The sequence below is a fragment of the Martes martes genome (genome assembly GCF_963455335.1).
Source record: "Martes martes genome assembly, chromosome: 13".
In the NCBI taxonomy this organism is placed as follows: Eukaryota; Metazoa; Chordata; class Mammalia; order Carnivora; family Mustelidae; genus Martes; species Martes martes.
This window is the reverse complement of record NC_137901.1, coordinates 38585908-38609171: the sequence shown is the minus strand read 5'-3', so window position 1 is coordinate 38609171 and position 23264 is coordinate 38585908. Positions and strand designations below refer to the sequence as shown.

The window sequence follows — 23264 nt, the reverse complement described above, 5'->3', positions numbered from 1 at the left end:
CATGAATATTAAGAATATCCAATAATCTGTACAATAGTAAGCGCAAAAAATATTCTGTGGGAAAATGTCCTGGTTGTGTCATTAAGCAAAAAAGCATGTACCTACCAGTGTGCACAAACTGGTGTCATTTGTGTTGAAAATAAATTTAAAACACCAAAGTGCAGATTCGGATGCAGGCATATTTGATTGCAACTCGGAAAAGCTCTGGACGAGAACATGGCAGATCCCTGGTAGTCATTACTTCTGAAGTAGTAGATACAGTTAGAGGAAGTTGAGAGGGACTCATGACTTTCAGTTCTGTGTAATGATGGACCTTTATACTTTCCATATAAATTCTGTGTATTTATTTACTTGCCTAAAACTCTTCAAACAATAACATAAATGGACACAGGGGAAGACTCTGATAGAATTAGAGAGAAGCCAAATTGTGGGTAAAAGAACAAAAGCAAGAGTGATTTTCTGTTTTGAAAAGTAAAATACAATAAAATGCCATAGACCAACAACCCATGCCTGGACTTCACAGTTGTGGACATGTTGCTTTGGATTGTTTTCAGATGAAGTCTAGCAGGAAAAGCTGGAGTTTCATTGATTTCTTTCTTTCCTCAGAGGTAGCCTGTGTCATAGATTTGCTATGTACTGTTGTAGCTCAGAATTAATATAGTTTTACTATAAATATATAGGTGAAAATATATATGTGTCTATCGCTTTAATCTATTGGCGAATATTTAATTTATGGACATTTTTCTTCTTAAGTAATGTCCCTTGATGAATGTGCATGAGTTTTTCTAGGGTTTATCCCAAAAAGTGGAACTGCTGATCTGTAGAGCATGCATACTTCTGTTTTGTTTTGTTTATCACTAGATATTGCCAGATGTCTTTCCAAATCGGCTGTGTCAATTTATATTCTCACTCGAGTATTTTGTAGTTTCTATTTCTGGACATTGCCAGTACTTGGTATTGCCAAGCTTCAAATTTCGTTCTGTTCTGTAAATTGTGAAATGTTACTTTATCAAGAGCCTCTGAATGTTTCATGAGTGTCCAAGCCTGGCAGGCCCCTGAGGGGACCACAAAGAACCCTAAGGAAGTTGGAGTCCTAAGTTGCTAGATGCTATCAAGCAATGTGGTGTCAGACGCACAAAATGAAATGCTGCCCTCATGGCACTGGCCGTAAAGCCTCAGGAATTTCAGAGGTGATCACGGACTGGAGAGGTCGTGGGGAGTTTTTAAGAGGTGAAGGTGAGGGGACCTTGACAGATGAATTCGAAGAGAAGAGAACAGAAGGCATTGGAGGTGAAGGGGGTAGGTAGACAGGCAGCATGGCTGGAATTAACAGGAAGCCGAGAGTCAAACCATTATTAATTGTCCTTAAAACCGTAGCCAGAAAAGGATTAGCAGAGCTTTAAAGCGCACCTATTTTAAGCTCATCATTTTACAGATGAGAAGATTGAGGCCTAGAAAAAGGAATCTTGTATAAATCATTGAACCTACTTGACAAGTGTGAAAAAAAACAACAACAACAGGGGATATTTTTGCTTATTTAACTTGGACCTCTGATGGATTGAAATTCAACTTGACTAGATAATGCAGGAGTTCAAGTGATAGCATCCCTCCCTCCCCTTTCCTCTCCATATTTTGCTCCTCTTTCCTCTGGTTAGCCTTATTCCTGGCAGGCTCTCCTTGTGGAGGCAGCCGTAGACATAGACATAGACATAGACACCAGCTAATCATTTTTGTACCTTTACAACTTATGTTTCTACTGAAAATAAGGTAGGTGATTTCTCTTTATTTCCATATCAGTTCCCCAGACTCCCGCCCTTTGACCATTTCCTTTAATCTGGCTAGCCTTCCTGGTGGGGAAGTAGGACCATTTCACTGATAACTAACCTGGAATCATATTACTGAAGAGGGGAGAGTCTCTAAGAGACAGGAATGCGTGGCAGGCGTCGGTAAGATCGCCAGTCTGGTCTGAATGGTGTGTCGGGTGTTTGACACACATGATTGGAGTCATCAGTTTAAATAGAATATAGATGATAGTCACGGCAGGTGCCTTATGTCCACAAATGCCGGATTGCAACAACTGCCGTAGCAGTGATCTAGTTCATCTCAACAAACGTGTTTTGAGTACTTTGGGATTGCTTGCCGGATAATACAAAAATAAATAAATAAGTGACTGTCCCCTAAGGAGTTCCCAAAATTGCAAGTGGTATGGGGCGGGAAAGTTAGAAGTATAAAATTTTTGTTATTTTATTTTTCAGTGTAGAAGTATAAAAATTTTTATGAAACTATGAGGGATATGCAAAGTGTTGAGATTATAATATAGGAGTATCCTGGGCTCACAAAAGTTGTCACCATACAGGCTGTAGTTAAAAGTTTTATTCTGAGTGGTGAATGGAGCAAGGAGGGGGATGCGTTTCCAGGCAGAGAGTTTCTTATGAACCAAACAGAGAGATGGGAAACCATGGAGACACGTGATTTCCTGGGTTGGATCAGATTCTAGGAGAGGGGTCTGAGAGTGAAGAGTAATCTGAGTGTTGGAGAAGATGAGGTAGGGGAACTTATACTGTAGGGGACTGTAATTTCAGCTTAAAAGTTTATGCTTCCGGAACCACTTATTTTAAAAAATAAATAAGTAAAATCCAGTGTATGGCATGGTCTGGGGCATCTAAGTGGTGTTTTTGTTTGTTTTTTTAAATGAGAACATTGCTTTGGCACCATTGGGTGGGCTGCACTGGAGCAGGGAGATATTGAAGGCAGGGTTGGGGCTCTAGGACTGTTCTCCTGTGAGGCAAATAATGTTTGAATTAGGATGTTCAATTGAAAAATGAACTTTGTTGAGGCACGATGATTTGAAGAGTCTGAGAAATCCTTTAGTCCTGGGTGATGAGGGGGAGGATAGTACCCATCACTGAGTGAGAGAAAAAGAGAAACAGGAGGAGGTTCACCACTGGGAGGATGAGTAAGATGACCTTTATTTGGGGGAATATTACAAATACATAATATTTTCAATTACATGTGGATACTATTTGTAAATTTGTCAATGCTATTCAAAGTACTTGGATATGTTTTTCAATTTTATAAATTTACACAGGGAAAATTACTCACCATACTGCATTATTTTTTCCACAGAGGAATAGATGTTTTGTATACCTTTAGAATAATATTTTAAGCATTTGGCTAATAAAATTAAACATTCCTGAGAGTATAACTGCTAGGTGCTTTTTCCTAATGATCCTAGTGGTAAATATAGTATAGCATTTCCTCAAGTATATTTCTTGGCATGCTATAATAGCGATGTTGCTAAATGATGCGGTGGGGAGGATTTTTTTTTTAATTGTTTATGCTTAGGAAACAGTGAGTTAAGGAGGTTTCCTAAATAGGAGTTTTTCAGACTTTAGTGTATATTGTTACTGTATTTAGTAATTTTGTGAAGAAGGTAGCATGCTGCTTTTCCGAAACTCGTTTGACAGTCCTTTTGCAGCCTCACATGGGACTAATATTCCATAGAACACATTTGGAAATGCTGTAGTATGAGCCATTGCTAACAAGTTGGGGGAGGAGGAGTACAAGTAGAATGTAGAAATTCACATTTTTATATGAAACTAATCAATCATACCAAATATAATTGTTTCTTAATATATGAACTCCTCCATTTTATTTTGGAAGATACATTTTTTGGCTTAATTGAAAATATTCTCTTTGAGATTGCACTGATGGGGAAAATAGTATAAAGGCCTGAAGAGCCGCCAGTGGCCCTGGGTTAGTTGCCTCTGCATTGGCGTTGGTGACATAAGAAATTGGCACTTGATTCCATCTCAGTCATCTCCTTGGAATAAACTAAGGACACCATTTAAATTGGAAATGATTTTCCTCCTGTTGTGCCACATGCCTCAAGGCTCCTTTCTCCTAGATCCCTTGTCATTTTGTATGTATTCAGAGAATTCACTTGAGTTCAGCCTGCATTTCTGTTATGTGCAAAGCACTGTCAGAGTGCAAATTTAGTTCAAGATTAACTGGACATAGATAATGTGCTTAATAGATGTTTATTCAATTGATGGATTATGTTATTCTTTAGTGATCCAGTTCTATAAAGAGACATCTCAGTTGTGGACCTGACTCCCCTACCACATTCTCTCATTGTTCTTTCTTTTCAGTTTGAATAGGTAGCATTATCTGAAGGAGATGAACAGCAATGTCCTCTTCGGCAGCCTAGTTCTTAGAATAACGAAGTCCACCCAGAAGGGCATCAGTGCTATAGGTGGCACGGAGCGAAGAGGGAGCCAACCCCATTTACCATTTGCCAGCATCTGGCTTTCCTTTGTGTGTTTGTATCGAGTGCTAAATATTCTCTTTTTGGCATCCAAGGTTAATTAAGTGGAGGAGGCAACTGTGGGGAGAAGAATGTGGTGGGGGGATTGGGAAAAGCATGGGCTTTGGAATCAGAATAGAATTTGGATTTCAGATGCATCACCTAGTTGTTCTTTGACTGCAGTAAGACTTCATCTCTCTGCCTCAGTGACATCTGCGACGCCGGGCATCATGCGTACATTTCGTGGTGGCCATAAAGAATATATAGAATAGGGAGGAGAGCCCAATCCTGGTACAGATGCTTGGCAAATGGCAACCATAATAACATATTTATTATTATCATTCGTTTCCTTCTGCCTTTACTGAATAATGTTATTTTCAATATTATTTACATGTGAAAGGCTGTGGGGTTGGAGTGGAAGCTCGTTCACATCTTCTCTTATTTTTGCTCATGAAACGAGAGTGGAATTAGACAAAATCTTACCTGAACCAATTCTTTAGACAAGTTAGGAAATATTTAAATTCTTTTCATTTGCCATCCTTTGTCCCTCTAGATGCTGGTTGCTTTGAGGAGGAGGAATATTCATAATAATAACTCACAATTGGGACGCCTGGGTGGCTCAGTTGGTTAAGCAGCTGCCTTCGGCTCAGGTCATGATCCCAGCGTCCTGGGATCGAGTCCCACATCGGGCTCCTTGCTCGGCGGGGAGCCTGCTTCTCCCTCTGCCTCTGTCTGCCAGTGCTCACTCTCTCTCTCGGTCTCTCTCTCTGACAAATAAATAAATAAAAAAAAAAAAAATAACTCACAATTTTCAAACACTTACGGTATGCCAGACACATTTCTAAATGTTTTACGTGTTTTAACTCATTAATTCCTCAGAAGAAACCCTTATGATATAGTGACTTTTTAATATCCACCTTCTGTACTCCAGGAACCTGAGACCCAGAGAGGTCAAGTCTCGAGTCACACAGCTAGTAAATGGTGTAGCCTCTGTTGAACTCAGGCTGACGGGCTCCAGAAGCCACAGCCTTATCCATTGTGCTCTACTGCCTTTCCTGGGATAGCAGCGGTAACGGGCACGCAGAGAAACAGTGGCCGACGTCCAGCTAGACGTGCGGTGTGTTGTTTGCTCAGTGTCTAGTAAAGCAAAGATTTATAGACGCCTCACCTCAGGATTTAGTTGGAGGTCTTTAAAAATTATAATTTTGGTTATAGGCTTTAGTTTATATTTTTATAGGCCCATTTCTCAATTTCCTTATAATGTTTTAAAAGAATGCTAAGCAAGCCCTTGTCCCTGTTGTAATGTTTTGAGAACCTTTGTCTCCTAAAACGAAAGGTCAATTTAATGAATACGGTTGTATGAGCCCCTGGAGTCTATCTGGTGGCAGCTTGGTAATGTCTTCAGAGTGAATGAAAGGTCTAAGTTCAAATCTCTGTTTATGTTCTGAGAAGACTATCTCTTGATATTGTTCAAGCCCATCAGAGCCATGTGTTTAGGTTTGGAGTCTGAAATTGTTTCTCTAAATTTAAGAATTCACTTGCACAGCATATGTCATGTGACAATTATTTCATGCCTCAGTCTGTCCACTTCATAAGAGCGCTGGGCCTACTTTTCTAATTTTGCCTTAGAGACATGTTGAATATTGAAAATCATACGGATATTCTTCACATGGAAATACGCAAGTATCTTCCTATTATGACCCATCTCTTGAGTTAATTGGTTCTTCCCTATTTATTTTTATATTTTTAAAACTCTAATATTATTTCTTGTATGTCTGGGCTCATGAAAAATGTTCGTTAGTGATCCTAGAGGCACTATAAAGTTTGGGACACTATTTGTGTCTTCAGAATCAAACTTCAGGGTTGCCATAAGTCATTTTTTGGTTAACGTTCTATGTGCTGAGATTATTTATGTAATGTTTGAAGCTTTTAAGTTTTGTTTTGTTTTTTTTCAGTCATTCTCAAGAGTTCCAGACTAGTGATAATTTTTCTCCAAGAGTAGGAAGCTAGTTTAGCCTTGCCTTTCTAGAAGGTTTTTTTAATCATCTAGGTTCCTGATTGATCCATGGATATTCACTGTGCCTTTGTGTGCTAAGAAGTCATCGACACTCAATGGGTAGAAATAGTTTGTTCTCCTCCACTCGTCATGACCTACCCTATTAAAGATGTAAATAAATAGACAAACCCAAGAGTGCATTACTCATTTTTTAAGATTTTAAAAACATTTTGGCGAAGTGTAACATATACAAGAGTTAGATGCACAAATCCTAAGTGAACACTTTAGATTTTCCAATAGTGAATGCAAGGATCCTCCCTCGAGAACTAAAATATCATCTGCACACCAGAGGCCCACATAATTTCCTCTCAAAAATAAATCCTTTAAACGATAAAAAAAAAAAACATATCCCTTAAAGTTAAGGTATTCTCTATAAGCCATCAACACTGGAAGTACTTGAAAGGAGCTATTATGAATTTTTTTGGAAAAGAGAGTGAATGTATATTTGTTTCTGTTAATTTGTATTAATAACAATTAGCACAATAACTGTTAATAACACAATAAATGCTGCTTAACAGTTGCTTCTTGCATTTGTTGAGTTTTTAGATTCACTTTGTTCAGGATTAATTGTTTGATGTTCCCATATTTGAAAAATGAGATTAAAATGTTTTTAGGAAAAGCTTTCATCTGACATTTTTAAGAGATACTTAGTAAAGTAGTTAAAAATTTGGGTTACTTGAGAATATTGTACAGCATTATTATTTTATACATAAAGGAATGGAGGACCACAATTATGATATTTTCTTTGCCATGTCTATAAATATTCTTCCAATTGCATTCCCTGGCTGTTTTTTTGTGGTTTTAAAAATTATTAAAATAGATAAGCCATCCATTCCCTTCCCTAAGTGTGCACTATTAGTAAAATTTTATGTGTTCTGTCAGCAATTTGATGTGATAAAGCAATGGTTTTCCTGTAGTTCACACAGCACCAGGGCTCTGCAAAGCATCTCTGGGGGTTCTTTGATGTCTAGACAGTTTAAATTATGCCTGCTCCCCTGCCTCCAAATTCCACCCCTGTTCTGCTTCAGGGGTTGTGGGAAATGAAAACAAACCAGAAGGGTTCCACAACCCTACAGTCTAGGGAGAAAAACAAACAAGTAGAATAAGCTGTATATCTACCCTGGCAGGTGTATAGGGAAGGGCCCAATTACAGAGAATGGTAGAAAAAAAAAGAATTAGGGACAAATATTGTCCTTCTTGCTTATTTCTAATTATATTCCTAATATAGAAATACGTGTGCATTGCAGACAAAATCAAAATGTGGTCGAGGCATTAGAGAAGAAGGTTCGAGTTGCCTTTTACCCCAGCTCCCCAGTTCTTCCTCCCCATTGGCAGCCAAATCTCCAAGATTGGTGTGTTTCTTATGTAGTGTCCTGTTTATTGAAATGGTAAGATGCAGAATTGCATTCTAAGTTGGAAAACTAACTTTTTTTTTCTTCCTTTTTTTCTTGGTTTTCATTTTAAAATTCGGGACACCATGATTCTTCCAACCCATCTTTTTAGAAAGTAAGTAACTTTTGAAAGTTCAGAGTGTTGTTGTTGTTGTTGTTCTTAAAATGCTGATGCTTTACTAGTTCAGGTATACATATACACATACACATATTTTACTACAGAATTTTTAACTTTTAAATTTCAACTGAGTCAATTAACCCTTGCCTCAACTGTAAGTGAAATGTTTTTAATTCATTAAAAATATAAATTTTTACATAGGTGCTCATGCTACCTAAGAATACACTTTTTACATATATTTACCTCACCTTCCTTCACACGCACAGTAAATCATTGTAATATATATTCATATATAAACATATTTAAATAATATGAATATAAATATCTTTTGCTTAAAGTGGGCCAAGGCATGCTTTCTGGCTTTTTTTAATATGAAAATAATAAAAATATATAAATAAGACTTTTATTTATTAATGTTCAATAGCAAGTTCATTAAGACATTCATTTCTTCAGGAATAGCAATCCAAATTTTCTAGACTGTGTGGAGTTGTTGAGAATAATAGCAATAAGTAAATGGTATGAAAAACTTTTAAAAAATTCGTTTTCCTATGTGTATTCTGCATTAGATGAAAGTTACCTTTTATTAAGCATTTAACTCTATTGATGCTATCGTTTTACTGTTTTTAAATAAAATGGATCATATAATTAATTTTTTTTTATGTTCAGAATTTCAGGTGGTATGCTTACAATTAAGTGACTAATCAGCCAGTGATTTGAGATGTAAAATTTGCATTTCGTTGCAGATTATTTTCTAATTCTTCTAAAATGCAAATGTTGTTTAGTTCTGAAATAAAACAAATTTCAGATGTTTGTTTCCGGAAAGATTTGAGAGAATTATAGTGATCATTGAGACTTGGAGATATACTGTCATGTGATTGTGAAGTACATATTTTTAAATATTTCCATAGTAAATCTTGACTTTATGGAATTAATAAACAGTATAATTTAATAATATATTCATGCTCAACAGAGCTTATTGTTTATATGAAACTCGGTGCTTATCACTTGTATTTGCAGCAAGCATAGCATTAAACTGCTACTTAATATTCAATTTATCTTCTACAATTATCTTTTATTTACTGTACCTTAGAAAGAAAATGTAAATTATAGTGATGTTAAATTATATTTGTTCAGCATTGTTTAGTTGTCTCAAAATCTGTATTATTCTTTCATATTCTAAATCTTTAGGACTTTAGGAAAAAACAGGAAGAATGTGTGTGAGGTTCCATGTTAGGTGGACAATTTTATTGTTATATTTTTAAAAGTCTACATTCTTTCATTTTTATGTATTGGATTCTTTTTTACTTGTAGTGTTAACATCCTCTTGCCAAGTCCCTACAGAAAGTCTGTGTTTCTGACAGTTTCACTAAATTAAAACTCCACAAATCTGGCATAATAATTTCCTAGCTTCAAATTGTCTGTGCTTTTATCTAAAGAGAAAATGACAAAAATAGGCATTTCAGAGTGCTCAGCATAACATGTACAACATTATTTATCTGGAATTTGTTCATGGACAGAGATATTTCTGGGGCAGATGAATCTACTTTAACTGTATAAGGTATGCCTGGCTCACTTGAAATATGAGCAGAAAGTCTTTTGCGAGGAAAAATAATGAAACAAGGTCTGTAAACTTGGAGAAGCTTCATGAAGAAGGATATTACATAAGCACACACATTGCAATTACCATGTATACTTTAATGTTATTATTACATTGTTCTCTGAACACATTCAGATTAGGGTGCTCGCTTCCTGTCAGATCCATTGGGATCATACTGACATGTTGGCACAGAGAAGCTACTTCCTAAAATAATACTGTGTTCTTCTTACTATAATACTCATAAACCTTTATAACTTATTGCTTTATATGTCATATATATGGATTTATATCATACACACACATACACACACACACTCATATATACACACACAAACATATATGTGTATATTTGTGTGTATGTATGTGTGTGTATTACAAATACATACAAAGGAGATATATATATATCTCTATATATGTAGATTTGGCTTTTTTTCATTTTATTGGTGGGTTTTCATAGTAGGCAAGAGATTTCCTAATTTTCGTTTTTAGAAACTCTTAATTTAGAAACATAAAATAATGTTTCTTTCATGGAAATTCAAACCTTCCTATCATGGGGCTCCATAATCTTATCTGAGAATATTTTGGGTTAAATACCCAGAACCCCTAAGACACAAATGGGGTGGAGTAAGGCTTCTACTCAATAGTGGTTCAACCAAATATTGATCTTTCAGCATATTAGGAAGTAAAATGTACATGAAAGCGTAAGTAAGTGAAAGTAATAGTTCTGGCTCTAAATTCTAGTTTGCAAAAATATTAGTTTGCAAACAAAACCCAAAAGAGGTTCTAAAGTCTACACCAGAAAATACCTAACACATACATTTTACACATCTTCCTAGGTATAATGAATACATTTCAATAATGTTTGTACAAATGTGCTTTGAAATTTTTAATCATTAGTTTAATGCCAGTTGATTTCTTTAAAAAATGTGTTTTCATAATTCTGTCACTTGCATCTTTACTATAGAACATAAAGCTGGGCAGAATTCCCAAACACTTACTTTTTTATTGACAAATCTGAGAAAAGGATGTCATTGTAGAAGCTGTATCAGGTATAAACACAGATACAGATTTTTTATTTGGCCATGTGAGAAATGCAATCCTGTGGGTAACTTAAACACTTGTAATTTCAAATCAGTTCTTCCCTGGTTTCTTATTATTCTTTTGTTGCTTTTCAACCTATAGGCTGGAGCTGTCCTTGAACTTGGTTTATTTGATCACTCAAGTGCAACCATCAAGTTGTCTGTAATATTTAAAAACTGAGGCTTCGTGGTATTATTTGTAAAATAACAGCACATAAACGTTTGGGCTTTGGTTTCTTTGATAGAGAGTGTTGGTTGCTTTATGAATAAAAGCATAATTTCAATTCAGGAGACTTTTTGCCTGAAGCCTATAAGACAGATGCATCTGATTAACTTTGGCAAAACTGGACTGGCCTGTTATTGTAATGTAGATGTTTTCGGGGTTGGGAGGATATTTTAAAAAGGCATGTGAGAAGGTCTTTTTTTTTTTTTTTTTTGAGAGAGAGAGACAGAGAGCACCGTTTTGCTACAGAAATTGCATCTCAGATTGCTTCACTTTTGCACACTTTTATTTTCTAGTGGAACTTCTCCATTAGCCTGTCTGAATGCAATGCTTCACACTAACACTCGAATAGGGGATGGAACATTCTTCAAAATCCCTGGAAAGTCAGGCCTTTATGCTCTCAAAGTAAGTTGGATTATTCTGCATATTATGTCTGTTATTACTGTGTATCATGAATTTTTTCAGACATTTGAAGGTAAACAAAATTAGGTTTGGGTGAGGGTAGAAAAATGACCCCTATGCCTTTTAAATGTTTTCAGATGTCTTAAAAAATGATTTCATATTAAGAATAAACAATGACATTTTTCTTCAAGGAAAGCATATCTGTGGTTTCACTCTAACATATGGTAACGGAAAATAGTTGTGGCTTCCTTAAAATTCTTGATTCTTAAAAATTTACGTGGAGGAGTACCATGAATCTTCAGCCAAGGGCTTAAGATGATCACAGTTGCTGTAAACTATTTGACTTAATGACCATAAGCTGATATACAGACTTCACACCTGTATGCCTTTCTGTCTTTTATAAAAATAAATTTATCCATTCGTCTCAAAAAGATGCTAGTTTAAATTAATCATTCAATTTTAAAACAGCAGTAATATCAAGGGAATTTTAAATAATGCATACTTGTATGAGAAAAATAGAGGAATGAAATAAAAAACTTCAGATAATGGAATCTTAATTATTTTAGTATAACTTCCAACTAGAATGGGAAATGCTAAGATGCAAAATTCCAGAGGATAAAAGCTGATGATCTACACATGGTTGTGTAACTTGGAACAAATAAAATCAGTATATTATTTCTTATAGTTAAAAATAATTCGCTGCTTTAATATATGATGGATTACATGTAATGTTCATTAATGTCCTTTGATAAGGGCGTTTTTAATGCTGAAACTTATACCTGGCAAAGAAGCAGGGGTTCTTTCTCTGCTACGAAGCATTAAACCCTTCTCATTGTATGTTTCAGAAAATTACACAGGTTAATTAAAAAGACTTGTATTATTTCAGTTGCTTTTTGTAGCTACTTGAGTATTTAATTTACTGGTAAAATTCTGACTTGTGAAGCCATTTCCTAATATAAGGAAGACTGTAGAATTGAAAAAAAAAAAAAAAAAGGTAACAATGTATGCCAGAAGGAAACTGTTTTATATAGATTTTAAAAGACCTAAAAAATCATCCTTGTGGCAGTGTGCTTTTCCCAGTGGTTTGATTTTTAAAGGAGTGATTTTACATTAAGATATAAATCTGTTGAAATTCCAAATCACAAGTAACAGTGGTAATACGTTAGGATCCTGAAAATATTTTAAATGTTTTCAGTTGCCAGTACATCTCCATCATAAGTCTTCATTTTTTTAAAAAAAAAATAATATAGAAAGAGGAGTCGTCATGCCCAGCTGACGGAACATTGGATTTAGGCTGTGAGTCTGAACTGGATGGCGCGGAAATGGCGGAGGCCAATACCAGCGGAGAAGGAGATGGAGGTATGTGTGAGGAATGGCAAGATATAAACCTTATTCTCTTACAAGTTATACAGAATTCCAGGAATTCAGTGATTGAATTCCCAACCGTTAGAGATACAGTTCCTTCTCTAAGTGTTTACCACCTGCATCGATTCATCATCAAATAATTTTGATTCAAAAGATTGGCACAAAAGGAACGTATGCGTTCTTTGCCTTTTATTTTTTTTTTTCAACAATAGGCTTTTCTGGATAATATTCTTGAGTGTTATCAGTATGTTTCTCCTGTAAGGTGAGAGTGTTACTGGAGTTATCTAGTGGTTTTATTCTTCTGTGAGGCAGAGAATGCTAATATTTTCTCTCTGATTGTGTTTCTTTTTCCTGTGATCACGAGTAGTTTTGTGACAGCTTTGTTCCTAGGTTTGTCCTTTGTAAATGAAGCCTTGGATTAATATTCCTCCCAATGAAACATGGGCCAAATAAGTTATATTCTTTTGAAACTCTTTTGAAAAGTGAGTGACCCTTCCAGAATTTTAAGGGGGCATTTTCTGCTTCTGAATTCTATCCATGTTAATTCATTTTTATCTTTCTCGAGACATTTACATTATGATTCCATTGGTGTGTATAATTTCCTTACTGCAGTTTTAACAAATCTTTGTTCCACCAACGCTGCTGGACTTTTTCCTACCCTACCCACTAGTCCCACAAAGTGGACCCGGAGCATGATTTGGGAGGAAGACTGTGTCATTAAAGCCTCGGTTGGTGGACTCATAGAAATCAGTAAATTATCTTTAAACAAACAAACCTTAAAGGATCCTTCCAGAAATATCGTATTTCAGTAATAGCCCAAAGCCATTCATTTTATTAACAGCCATAGGAGTCTCTTTGTATTCTGACTGGACACTTCTGCCCTTTAAGCTGGTCTGCTTTCTGATAGTCCCCATGAGACTGATTTTGCTTTGGTGCCTATCTAATCTGCAATAGAGGTTGTGAATTAAGGTAGGAAACAACAGATTCTTTGTAAAAAAGGCTGATGTTGACTCTGTAGACTTCTCTCTCTCTCTTTTTTTTTTTAAGCCAGCTTTCACTGAATTTGTTGTCCCGATCCTTATACCTTTTAAAAAACTCAGCTCTACACCATTGTGTGCTAGTACTGTGAACTTCGACAGGTCCTTGTGGTTACGGAGGGAACAAGGAAGATGCATAGCAATTTCTGCCTTTCTAGAAGGGCTGGTAAATGGGCAAACTGTTTCTCTTTAGGAGGATGAAGGGGAATCATTGGGTCCTTCCTCTTGTTGCCCTGCCTGCTTTAGTGACCACTTGTGTGCTCTGTCTCTTTCTCTCTCAACCTGTATATTGAGGTATTATGTGCTGCGCACTGTTTTCAGTACTGCAGTTACAGCAGTAAAAAACAAGAACAAAAAGAGACCTCTCACAGATCTTAGGTTAGTAGAGAGACAGGTAATAAGCAAAATAAATGTGTAAAATGTGTAGCTTATTCAGTGCCAAAAAGTGATATGGGACAAAATGAATGAGATAAGAGAGAGAGAGAGAGGAGTATATATGAGAAAAGATCTGAAGGGAGTTAAGGGAGCAGGTATTTAAGGGGAAAGAGTTCTAGGTGAAGAAGCAGCCATTACAAAGGCCTTGAAGCAGGAGAGTGCCTGGAATGTTCAGAAATATCAAGAGGCCGTTGTGGTTGAAGGCCAGAGTGAGCAAAGGAGAGGATGGTGAGATACGAAGTCACAGGAGTTCCGGGGCCAGATACTATAGTGCCTTGATCTTGCCTTTTGCTTTGAGCAGGATGTTCAACTCTTACAGGATTTTGAGGTAGAGACACAATGATCTCACTTAGATTTTAGAAGGAGCAAAGTATAGTGGAAGCGCTAATTTCAAAAATATATATGGGGGTGAGGATAAAGGACAAAAACAGAGGGAGGGACCAGTTAGAAAGCTATTTCCATAATCTAGATAAGAAGTGATGATGGTTTGTAAAAAAGGAGTAGCAGTGGAAGTATTGAAAAGCGATTGGCTTTTGGATATGTCTGAAGCTAGATCCAGCAGGAGCTGCTGGAATTAGCATGGTTATGCAATAAAGAAAGGAGTTGGAGATAACCCCAAATTGTTAGTGTTATTACCAAATAGAAGAATTAGCACTCTCTTTAACTTAGATGGAAAATCTGCAAGTGAATTAGTTTTGGGGGCAGGGGGTTGTTGATCAGGAGCTCAGTTTTGAGCATATTGAGTATGACATTCATTTTTACCACCAGAGTGGATGTGTTAAATAATTGGACTTATCTGTCTTGAATTTATGGGAAAGACTTTGCTGGAGATATACATTTGGAAGTGATTGGTTTATAGACAATATTTAAACACGAGAAACTGGATGAGATCACAAAGGAACTGAAGGGAAATAGAAGAGAGAAGAAGCCCAAAGACTGAGCTCAGGGGTATTTGAATTTTAAGAGCTTGGAGAAGGTATGGAAAATAATTACAATAAATGAGACTGAGGATGAATGGATAGGAGAGCATGTTGTCTGTTCTGGAAGCCAAGTAAAGAGAGTGTTTCTTGAGTGAAAGCACCTCAGATGTGTCAGATACTTTTAGATATATCAACTCATAATGAAGACTGAGCGTAACCATTGGATTTAGCTTTTTGAGGCTGTTGATGAACTTGACAATGACAATTTCTTTCTAGTGGTGAGACCACAGCCTGAATGGAGTGAGCTCAAAAGAATGGGAGACAGAAATTAGAGACCCCAAATGTAGCGGATGCTTTCAAGGACTTTTGAGGTAAAGGGAAGAAGTGAAATGGGAAAATGGCAAAAAGGGAAAGTGGAATCCAAAAAAGTAATTTTTTGATATGAGAGAGACACAGGAGAATAATTCTACACTGATGTGTAAAATCCAGTTGAGGACGAAAATTTGATAACGAGGAAGTTGTCCTGTGGCCAAGTGCTTGATTAGAGGAGAGGAAATGGGCTATATTAAATGGATGAAGAGACTGGCTTTATTTAGGAGTATAGACAGGTGCTCTAAGGAAGCAGAGGGGAAAAGTCAGGGTATTTGGATAGAAGTGATGGTAGGAGAGTATATGTGGGAGGGGCTTATGAAAATTTGCTTTTTATTGCTTCATTTTTCTCAGTGAAATAGGAAACAAGTTCTTCAGCTCAGGCTGAGGACCAGGGAGGTAGTTTTGCAGATTCAGGGAGACTATATGAAATGTTTGTCTAGAGTCAGGCAGCAGTAAGTATACTCTCAAGATTGCTAATTCTGAATTTAATACAAGGCTAGACAACATGGTTGAACTTTTTCCAGTCATGTTCATGACCACTGTTACAAGTGCAGAGTCAGTACAGAGTCGGACTTGACCAGAGTTGGGATTTTGCCAGGTGTGAATGAAGAAGTGATAGAGGGACGAAGGAGTTAAGGGTGCATGAAATGGAGTAGATAAGATCAGTCTCTGTGGTGGTTACGGTGGTTATGGAGGTGAGTAAGGACACGATTATGTGAGGGATGGCGTGAAGGGGGAGGTCTTCTTGGGGTGGGAGGATTGTTTGATCTGGTGTTCTATAGAAAATGAGTTAGAAGAACAAGTGACTTGAGAGACGAATACACGAAACTGAGGTTAGGAAAATATTATGGAATGTATGTCGGAGATGAGAGGAAAGAAAGAAGGAAGCCCGGTGTAGGGCTGTGATGAACGGTTGGAGCGTTCACTCTCTTCCGGAGTGGCCTGACTGAAGGGACCATCAGCCACAGCTGAAATTCAGCAGCCCTCTGTTTGCCCAGCCAGTGTTAGGGGATGGAGCTGAGTCTGGAATAGAGGTCACCCATCCCAGTTCCAGGCCCAGTAGTACAAGATGTGTGGAAAAGAAAGGGGCTTCCACCTGAGAGGGTTCTAGGGTAAGTAGAGTTCATTGGAGAGAGCCAGGTTTTTTGTAACTCAAGATGTGAAGGGAAGTTTTCAGAGAAAAGATGGAGGCTAACAGATTTTGCTAATTGACTACTACTGAATTTCAGAGGAAACAGTGGGAGGGTTTGAGTGGCTAGAAAGGGGTGGAGGACAAGGCAGGAGCACTCAGCCAACAACTAAAACAAAGTAGGGAAAGAAAACTCCCCTAATTTGAAATGTGAATAGGAACTTCACAAAATAACACATACCCGCACATCTCCAGCTAATGTGACCAAGACTAAATTTTCTGGTCTCTCCTTTGAAGTTGCATTAGAGAAATTGTTTTGGGGAATCACTGAACAGATAGTAAATAGCTAGTTTCCTTGAGTGTTCCTTGACTTTCCCACTTTTGTTTGCATCTTAGGGCAAACCACAATTGCTTCTTTTTAGGACAAGGATATTTCCTATTCACATAAATACCATATATTTCTGCGTATAACCCATCAAACTTGCCACACTTAGATATTGAAAAAGACTGCCTCCACTGTCCAGACTTTGTAAGCCGTATCTGGTTTAATCCTCATAATGTTCGTATGAGGTAAATAATCTTTCTAGGCTCTGTTATTTTTTTTTTATTTCCTATTTTTATTTATTTATTTATGCCTGTGAGAAAACAAACTTAAATATCTCATCCAAGTGGCAAGCATAAAACCCAGGCTCTAACTGCCGTGATCCTCCCTTGGAATCCCAGGGAACACTGTTAGCCAGGAGTCATTGATACAGTTTTGCTTTTCCCACATTTGTGCAAATCTGTTCTGACTATAGACTTGAGAATTTGACAAAGAGGAACCCCTGGCTTATCTGAATTAAGGAGTGGGATACCACATGACTTCTTACAAATCAATAATACAGTTCCTGAAACTGAAGCAGTTCAGGTGATTTCCTTGCTAATTTTGTTTCTAACACATATTTGAACCAGAAGTTAGAATGGATACAGTTTCTGTACTTCTAACAGCTGTACAAATATACTTTGAAAATATAATCAGAGAGAGAGAGAGAGAAGGTGGGGGATGTGTGGGGTTGGGAGCCAGGGCACGGAGAGAACGAGAGGGGAAGGAAATGGGGAGAGTCCCACCATCTGTTTTTTTTTTCCTTCTCCTCTCCCATTCCTCCTTTGGGATGAAAGAGTGGGAAGTGCTGGGGTGAATAATAATCATCAATTGATAACATACCCTTGTGGCAATCCAAAGAATAAGGCTCTGCTACCGTAGAGTTCTTTCAAATTAATAATTATCAACTGACATTCGCTGTACCATTAAACAGAGTAAGCACAGAAATATTTTTTTTAAAAAAAGACACTTTTAAAAAACTGGTAATAGAAAATCTTAGTAGCTTGATTCCAATCAATAACAGTTGAAATTTTAGATCTGAGATGATAATAGTAATGCTTGAGTCCTCTTCTCGCAATCAATTGGCCAGAGAAATATTCTTATTAAATGGATGATCTTTTGCCAAGATACTTTGTTTTAAAGTTTTTTGAAAAGTTTTACAGTGTGGGGAAGGTGGCATATTATTGATTATAGGATTTACAAGACACACAGAACTATAGTTATGTGTATGTTTCTTTGACTCCTGCCAAACAGTTTCTCAAGTTAATAAGAATTAGACATACAGGCTCCAGAAAGTAAACTCTTCAGATGTCACAGGCTTTAGCTCTGGAAATTGAAGAGTGATTTAGGTGAATCACTTGATATATCTTTGTTGACAACCCATAACCATTTATGCCAATATAAGTATAGATCTCTGTCACCCAAAGAAAACATTTTGAATTTTATGGGCTATTTTAGTCAGAGATCTATGGGTATATTTGTGTCGGAGTTGTTCTCCGAGCATAATACATTGGTATATCATGAGTTTGCTCACACATATTAAGTTGACTTACAGTACATTCCTGGCTGCAAAACCCATACATATTTTATATGAAATGATGGCATCACTAGATAGTCTTCACCCTCTTCACCTTCTATTTATAAATTGTCATTAACAAGAAAAAAATGAATTTCTCTTTCCATGGCCCTGATTTATATTACATGTTTAAAATCAAAAGCGACCATCCTATTTATTAAAATAAAGAAACTGGAGAATGTACAATTTTCATCCACAGAGATCAAAAAAGGTTCTGCTTGTTATTAACCCTAATGGCTTTCAGGGAGGAAGCAGCACTCTAGCGGGGGAATTAGTATTTTAAAAGTCTCTATTTAGGGGAAAAAATTATAGAGAACATATATCCTATGTTTTAGTCCTTAGATCCCAGGATAAATAATGATTCCAACATTTGAAGAATTTTATATGGTCCTTTTTCATTATTCTTTATGGCCAGCTTTATAAGTGGGTTTCTGATCGTATGATTCTTGGCAGGGTTGTGTTAACTTAATGAAACATTATTCAGCTCGCTCTTTGTTTTCATTGGCTCGGAGGCCGCAGTTTAAGGGGTCTTTTTTCAGAAGTGAAAAGTGCTTTAAGATGGCCTGAAGTGTGTGGATAGGATCTCTGTTGAGACATCAATTACACACAGATGAGGAGCCTCCTGGAGGAAGTGAGAAGTGTACTAATGAAGGTTTACGTGCCCTCAGGGAGTAGTCATACTGACAGTTTATCAGTGGCAATTTTATAGAAGGGATCGGGGAAAAGAAAACGAGGGGACTGTGGAGTTGTGAAGACAGCGTTTCGAGTAACTTTGGAGGATGCTGGTAACCTCTTTGGTGTTTCTTTTCTTGTGGTGGTATCGGTCTTGTTGGGCTGGGGGTTTTTCAGTAGCTAGTCTGTGGTTCCCCCCACGTGATGGTACTTAGGATGGAATCTGTGCCTTCATCTGGGTGTTCAGGATGCATTTCTACCTGCCAGCCACTCCTTAGAATCTTGCCCATGAGGGAAGGGAATTCTTTCAGCAGTTGGACCGGGTCCCCTGATTTTCTTAGGTTAAGCTAATTTGTCTTTGCTTTAACATTTCTTTTTCCTTAACAGCTTTGTTAGCTCATGGAGACACCTGTTCTACATTGGTGGCCTGGAGAAACTTAAGTATGTGAAAATTATATTGTTTTAGTTACACATGGAAGAAAATATGGAGGAAAGAGAATACTCTTCATAATCAGAAATGACCATTGGCAGGATATCAGACCTCCTCTGCCCACTCTTTCCTTTTTCTCCCTTCTTTCAACCCAGCCCACAGCATTCATGAGAAGTACGAGGGACTTCAAGTTCATGTGGGCTGGACCCCAAGCCAGCATTTGACTTAAGCCAGTCAATTCAGCTAGATAATATTCTAATGGTAAATGTCCAGAGAGATCGGAATCTCAGGCTCCTTTATATTTGTCTCTGTGTTTTGATAACCTTTATAGTCAAGCATGTTTTCCTTATGCTGAAATCTTTATGTGCATTTAATTGAACTAATTTTCTCTCCCCCCGCCCCCCGTCTGATGATGAGGAACAGCTGGGCATCATCTAGATACCACCCCTTCATCTTAACTTCTTCAAATGACTTACCCCAGCTCTTTCATAAATTTTCGGTTTACTATTTTCCATTTCTTTTACCCATTAGGGACTTCTTTTTCTTACATACTTCCCCTTGAACTGTGAACTTTGTTCTTGTATAAATGGATTTTGGTCAGTTTTAATAGCCTGGAGTCATGGAGGAAAAGAAAGTTTCAAAGTGCAGATAAAGTGACCCACTTAAGTGTACTTTTCCCTTCTTTTCTTGAGCTCTGAAACATTTCATAATATCGAGATAAAGATTGCAAGGAGAGTGTGATCTCATAATAAAAGCAAACTTCCTTTCAAATAAAACCAGAATTAAAGATTTTCCCTCAGTTAATTCTTCTTAACTAGCCAGCTTTCTGTTTGATTTATTAGTTTATAATTAGTATATATGAACAAAGCACCCATTCTTTAAAAAGCGAAGTACTTTTTTTCATTGGTGCCAGATAACCCGTTCTCTCCTTTTAAAAGTGACAGTGTATAGCCATTTCTCAGTTAACCACCTCAGTACCTTATCTAACTCCCTTTTATTATATACTAGAGTTGTCTTTTATGTGTCAGAGGATAAAGTACTTAGTGGTGATGCCCACAAGTGGAGGAAGCATTCACCCTTGACCTTGTACCAACCTTTTAATGATACTCTTCTTGCTTGCTTCTTGCTGTTTCTGGTTTTCTGAGTGGATTGCTGTATTTCTGTGTAGATGTTTCAGGAACGTAATGCAGTGTAGAAGATCACAGGTATTGTGCAGCATAACAGAAATAGCTTCCACTGTTCTGCCCTGTGCAAGCAGTTCATCGTGTCACTGCTGTCCATAATTCTGACAGAGGAATCTGTTCCGACACATCTGTAGGCTGTAGATGTACCTACAGATCTGGTACCTGTAGGGTACGCTTTTCCTATTAAATACTTTTATTTCTGGCTTGAGTTTCTCTTTTCTGAGTCTAAAGGGATATTTTTTATGGATACCCAGAGGTATTAGTGTAACTCAATGGCTCCGGCGATAAATTAAGTGCCTGTAGGAGGGATTCCTATAGCTGTACCCTCGGTGTACAAATGTTCTTCCTAGTTAACTTGGGAGCTTCTATGTCCTGTCCAGGGCAAACCAAAGTGTCTGTGAACCGTTGGGGGATCCTGCAATGAAACTGCAGTCCGTCCACTTCTGTGATATTGGGTGAGCATCACTTGTAGCCTCTGATATCAGCCTGATTACATCTCGTTTAGGATCATGTTCTTATTGATAGAGATTGCTAGTGTAATTATCATCTGATTAGCCATTCCTCTTATTTGCTCCCTTTTCTGCAAACCTCTCTGCCTAAGAAGAGGGCTTTATTGGGCTAATAAAGCTGAATATAACATACAGTAAAATTTTAAGTTATTTTAGCTATATTTTATTAGCAGATGATATTCTAAATATTATCGAGTATCAATAGGTAAAATGTTTAGGCAGTTTCTCCCTTGAAAGTTTCTTAGGGGAAAATTGCTATTTACATTACTTTAATTCCAGTATTTCTCTATGTAGTTGCTGGCCTTTCTTGGAATCTCATATGTTTTGAATGTTGTCTGTTGGAATGAGGGAAGTTGTTTAAATTCCAGTATCTGTACCTATCTTGGAATAAGGAATGCTTTTAGAGAAGGTAGTTCTCCTTAGTCTGGATCCAAAAAGGATTAAGGAATTACCTTTCCTCTGAGAGAAATGGAATCCAGGAAAGATTTTTGGGGTCAGATGGGGTTTGCCTGGTCCTCATTAAGTCATTTTTAACAGTTTTTGGCATGTATTTTGTTACTATGTATATCCAGAACATCTGATATGAGCAATTTCAATATAAGTATGATACATAAAATGGACACAATCCAAATATAAGCTTCTTTGATTATTTGCCATCCAAGGATACTTTTGAATTATGTGCTTGTTGATCTTTCAGAACAAATTTTAATTATCATTGGTAGGTTTTCGCACCCTTGGTTTTCCTCAGATAGAATTAATAGTTCTATACCACAGTTCCTAGAAAAAAATACATTTTAAAAAAGCTTTATAGGTCTTGGGTTTTATTCGCTGTTGTCCTCCAGCATTTGATACAGTGTTTGGCACAGAGGTGCTCAGCAAAAGTTTTGCAACTAAATGAATGATTCATAAATAAATAAGCTTCCTCTAAGACTCAGTTGTCTTTTAAAATGTGATTGAACTCTATCTGTGCACGGTGTTATCCCTAATATACTCTGTGCTCTTCAATTTATATCTTTTGTTTATAAAAACTATATTAAGCCTATAGTGAATGTCTGGATTATTTCTACAGAGAACTATTTTGATAGCATCTAGTTTGATCAGAAAATTGAAAGGGAGTAATTGAAGGGAGAACTGATAGAAATGAAATGGATCAAAGGCTGCTCTGCCTGCCTGGATTAGACCTGGGAACATCAGTTACCTCTGATAGCCTGTTACTTATATCATGTGGTTTAGTGGGACATACAGCAATTAATATTGTTGTCGCAGGGACTCTGTTGTGTGCAGATCCTGGTCTGCGGTGTGGTTCTGCCCTCACATGGCTCCTGCCATTTCAAATAAGCATTGTGATTTCTAATTTTGGCTTTTGAATTATTTTTATTTCACTATGGAAAAGCCCCAAACTGTGACTTTCCTCTTAAAATAAGGCAACAAGTCAGGATGGCAGAAGGAAGTTTATTTACAGTGCATGGCAGGTCATGTGACTTTCCACCGATATGCAGAGGATGTTTTGTTGTTTGGTTTCCATATTTTCCCTACTTGATTTTAGGATGATTTTAAAAAGGTTTCATAAGATAGAAAAGAAATTCACTTTTTATGTATGCTTTTCCATAATAATTGAACTCTGCTTTGCTGACTTCCCCTTCCATGAATTCTTAACTAAAAACCAGTAATTGAATGTTGATATTAAAAATAGACACTTTAGATAAATTTCATTAAAATCAAATTTGACAGTTTTGCTTAATAAACATTTATAGATCAACTGCTCTGCACCTATCTTTGCAACAATGTGTAAGTCCCTGAGTGGCTGAACTTGTGGGTGGTGAGGCAGAGAAGCATCGTTTGCAGAGAGTGCCCTGAATGCATACACTAGGTTCCAAGGAAACAAGGCAAGGGGAGGAGTGAGTCTACCTCAGAGATGGGCATAGTCAGGAAGGCTTTGGGGGAAGCTGTTCCAGGTTGGTATGCCAAGATGAATTCTCCAGGCAAAGAAATGGAGAAGGGTATTCGGATGAGGGACAGTCGGAGCAAGTACAATACAAGTCACTGTGTTCAGGAAACACAGAAGGTTCTTGGTTGGTTGGACCAGAGAGGATGGGAGTTGG

The 23264-nt window shown here is 37.1% G+C and overlaps 1 protein-coding gene across 2 annotated transcripts in view; it reads left to right on the top strand.

The window, feature by feature from the left end:
• The window catches only part of ASXL3 (ASXL transcriptional regulator 3), a gene marked incomplete at both ends in the record, with an annotated part of 181288 nt that overhangs the window by 56093 nt on the left and 101931 nt on the right, over window positions 1-23264 (top strand). Inside the window, 2 exons of one of the 2 annotated variants that reach the window (XM_080820981.1) lie at window positions 11067-11175; window positions 12423-12531. In XM_080820981.1, the coding sequence (XP_080677107.1) occupies window positions 11067-11175; window positions 12423-12531 (218 nt within the window). The remainder of the gene's footprint in view (window positions 1-11066; window positions 11176-12422; window positions 12532-23264) is intronic. The other variant, XM_080820980.1, reaches the window with a different exon arrangement.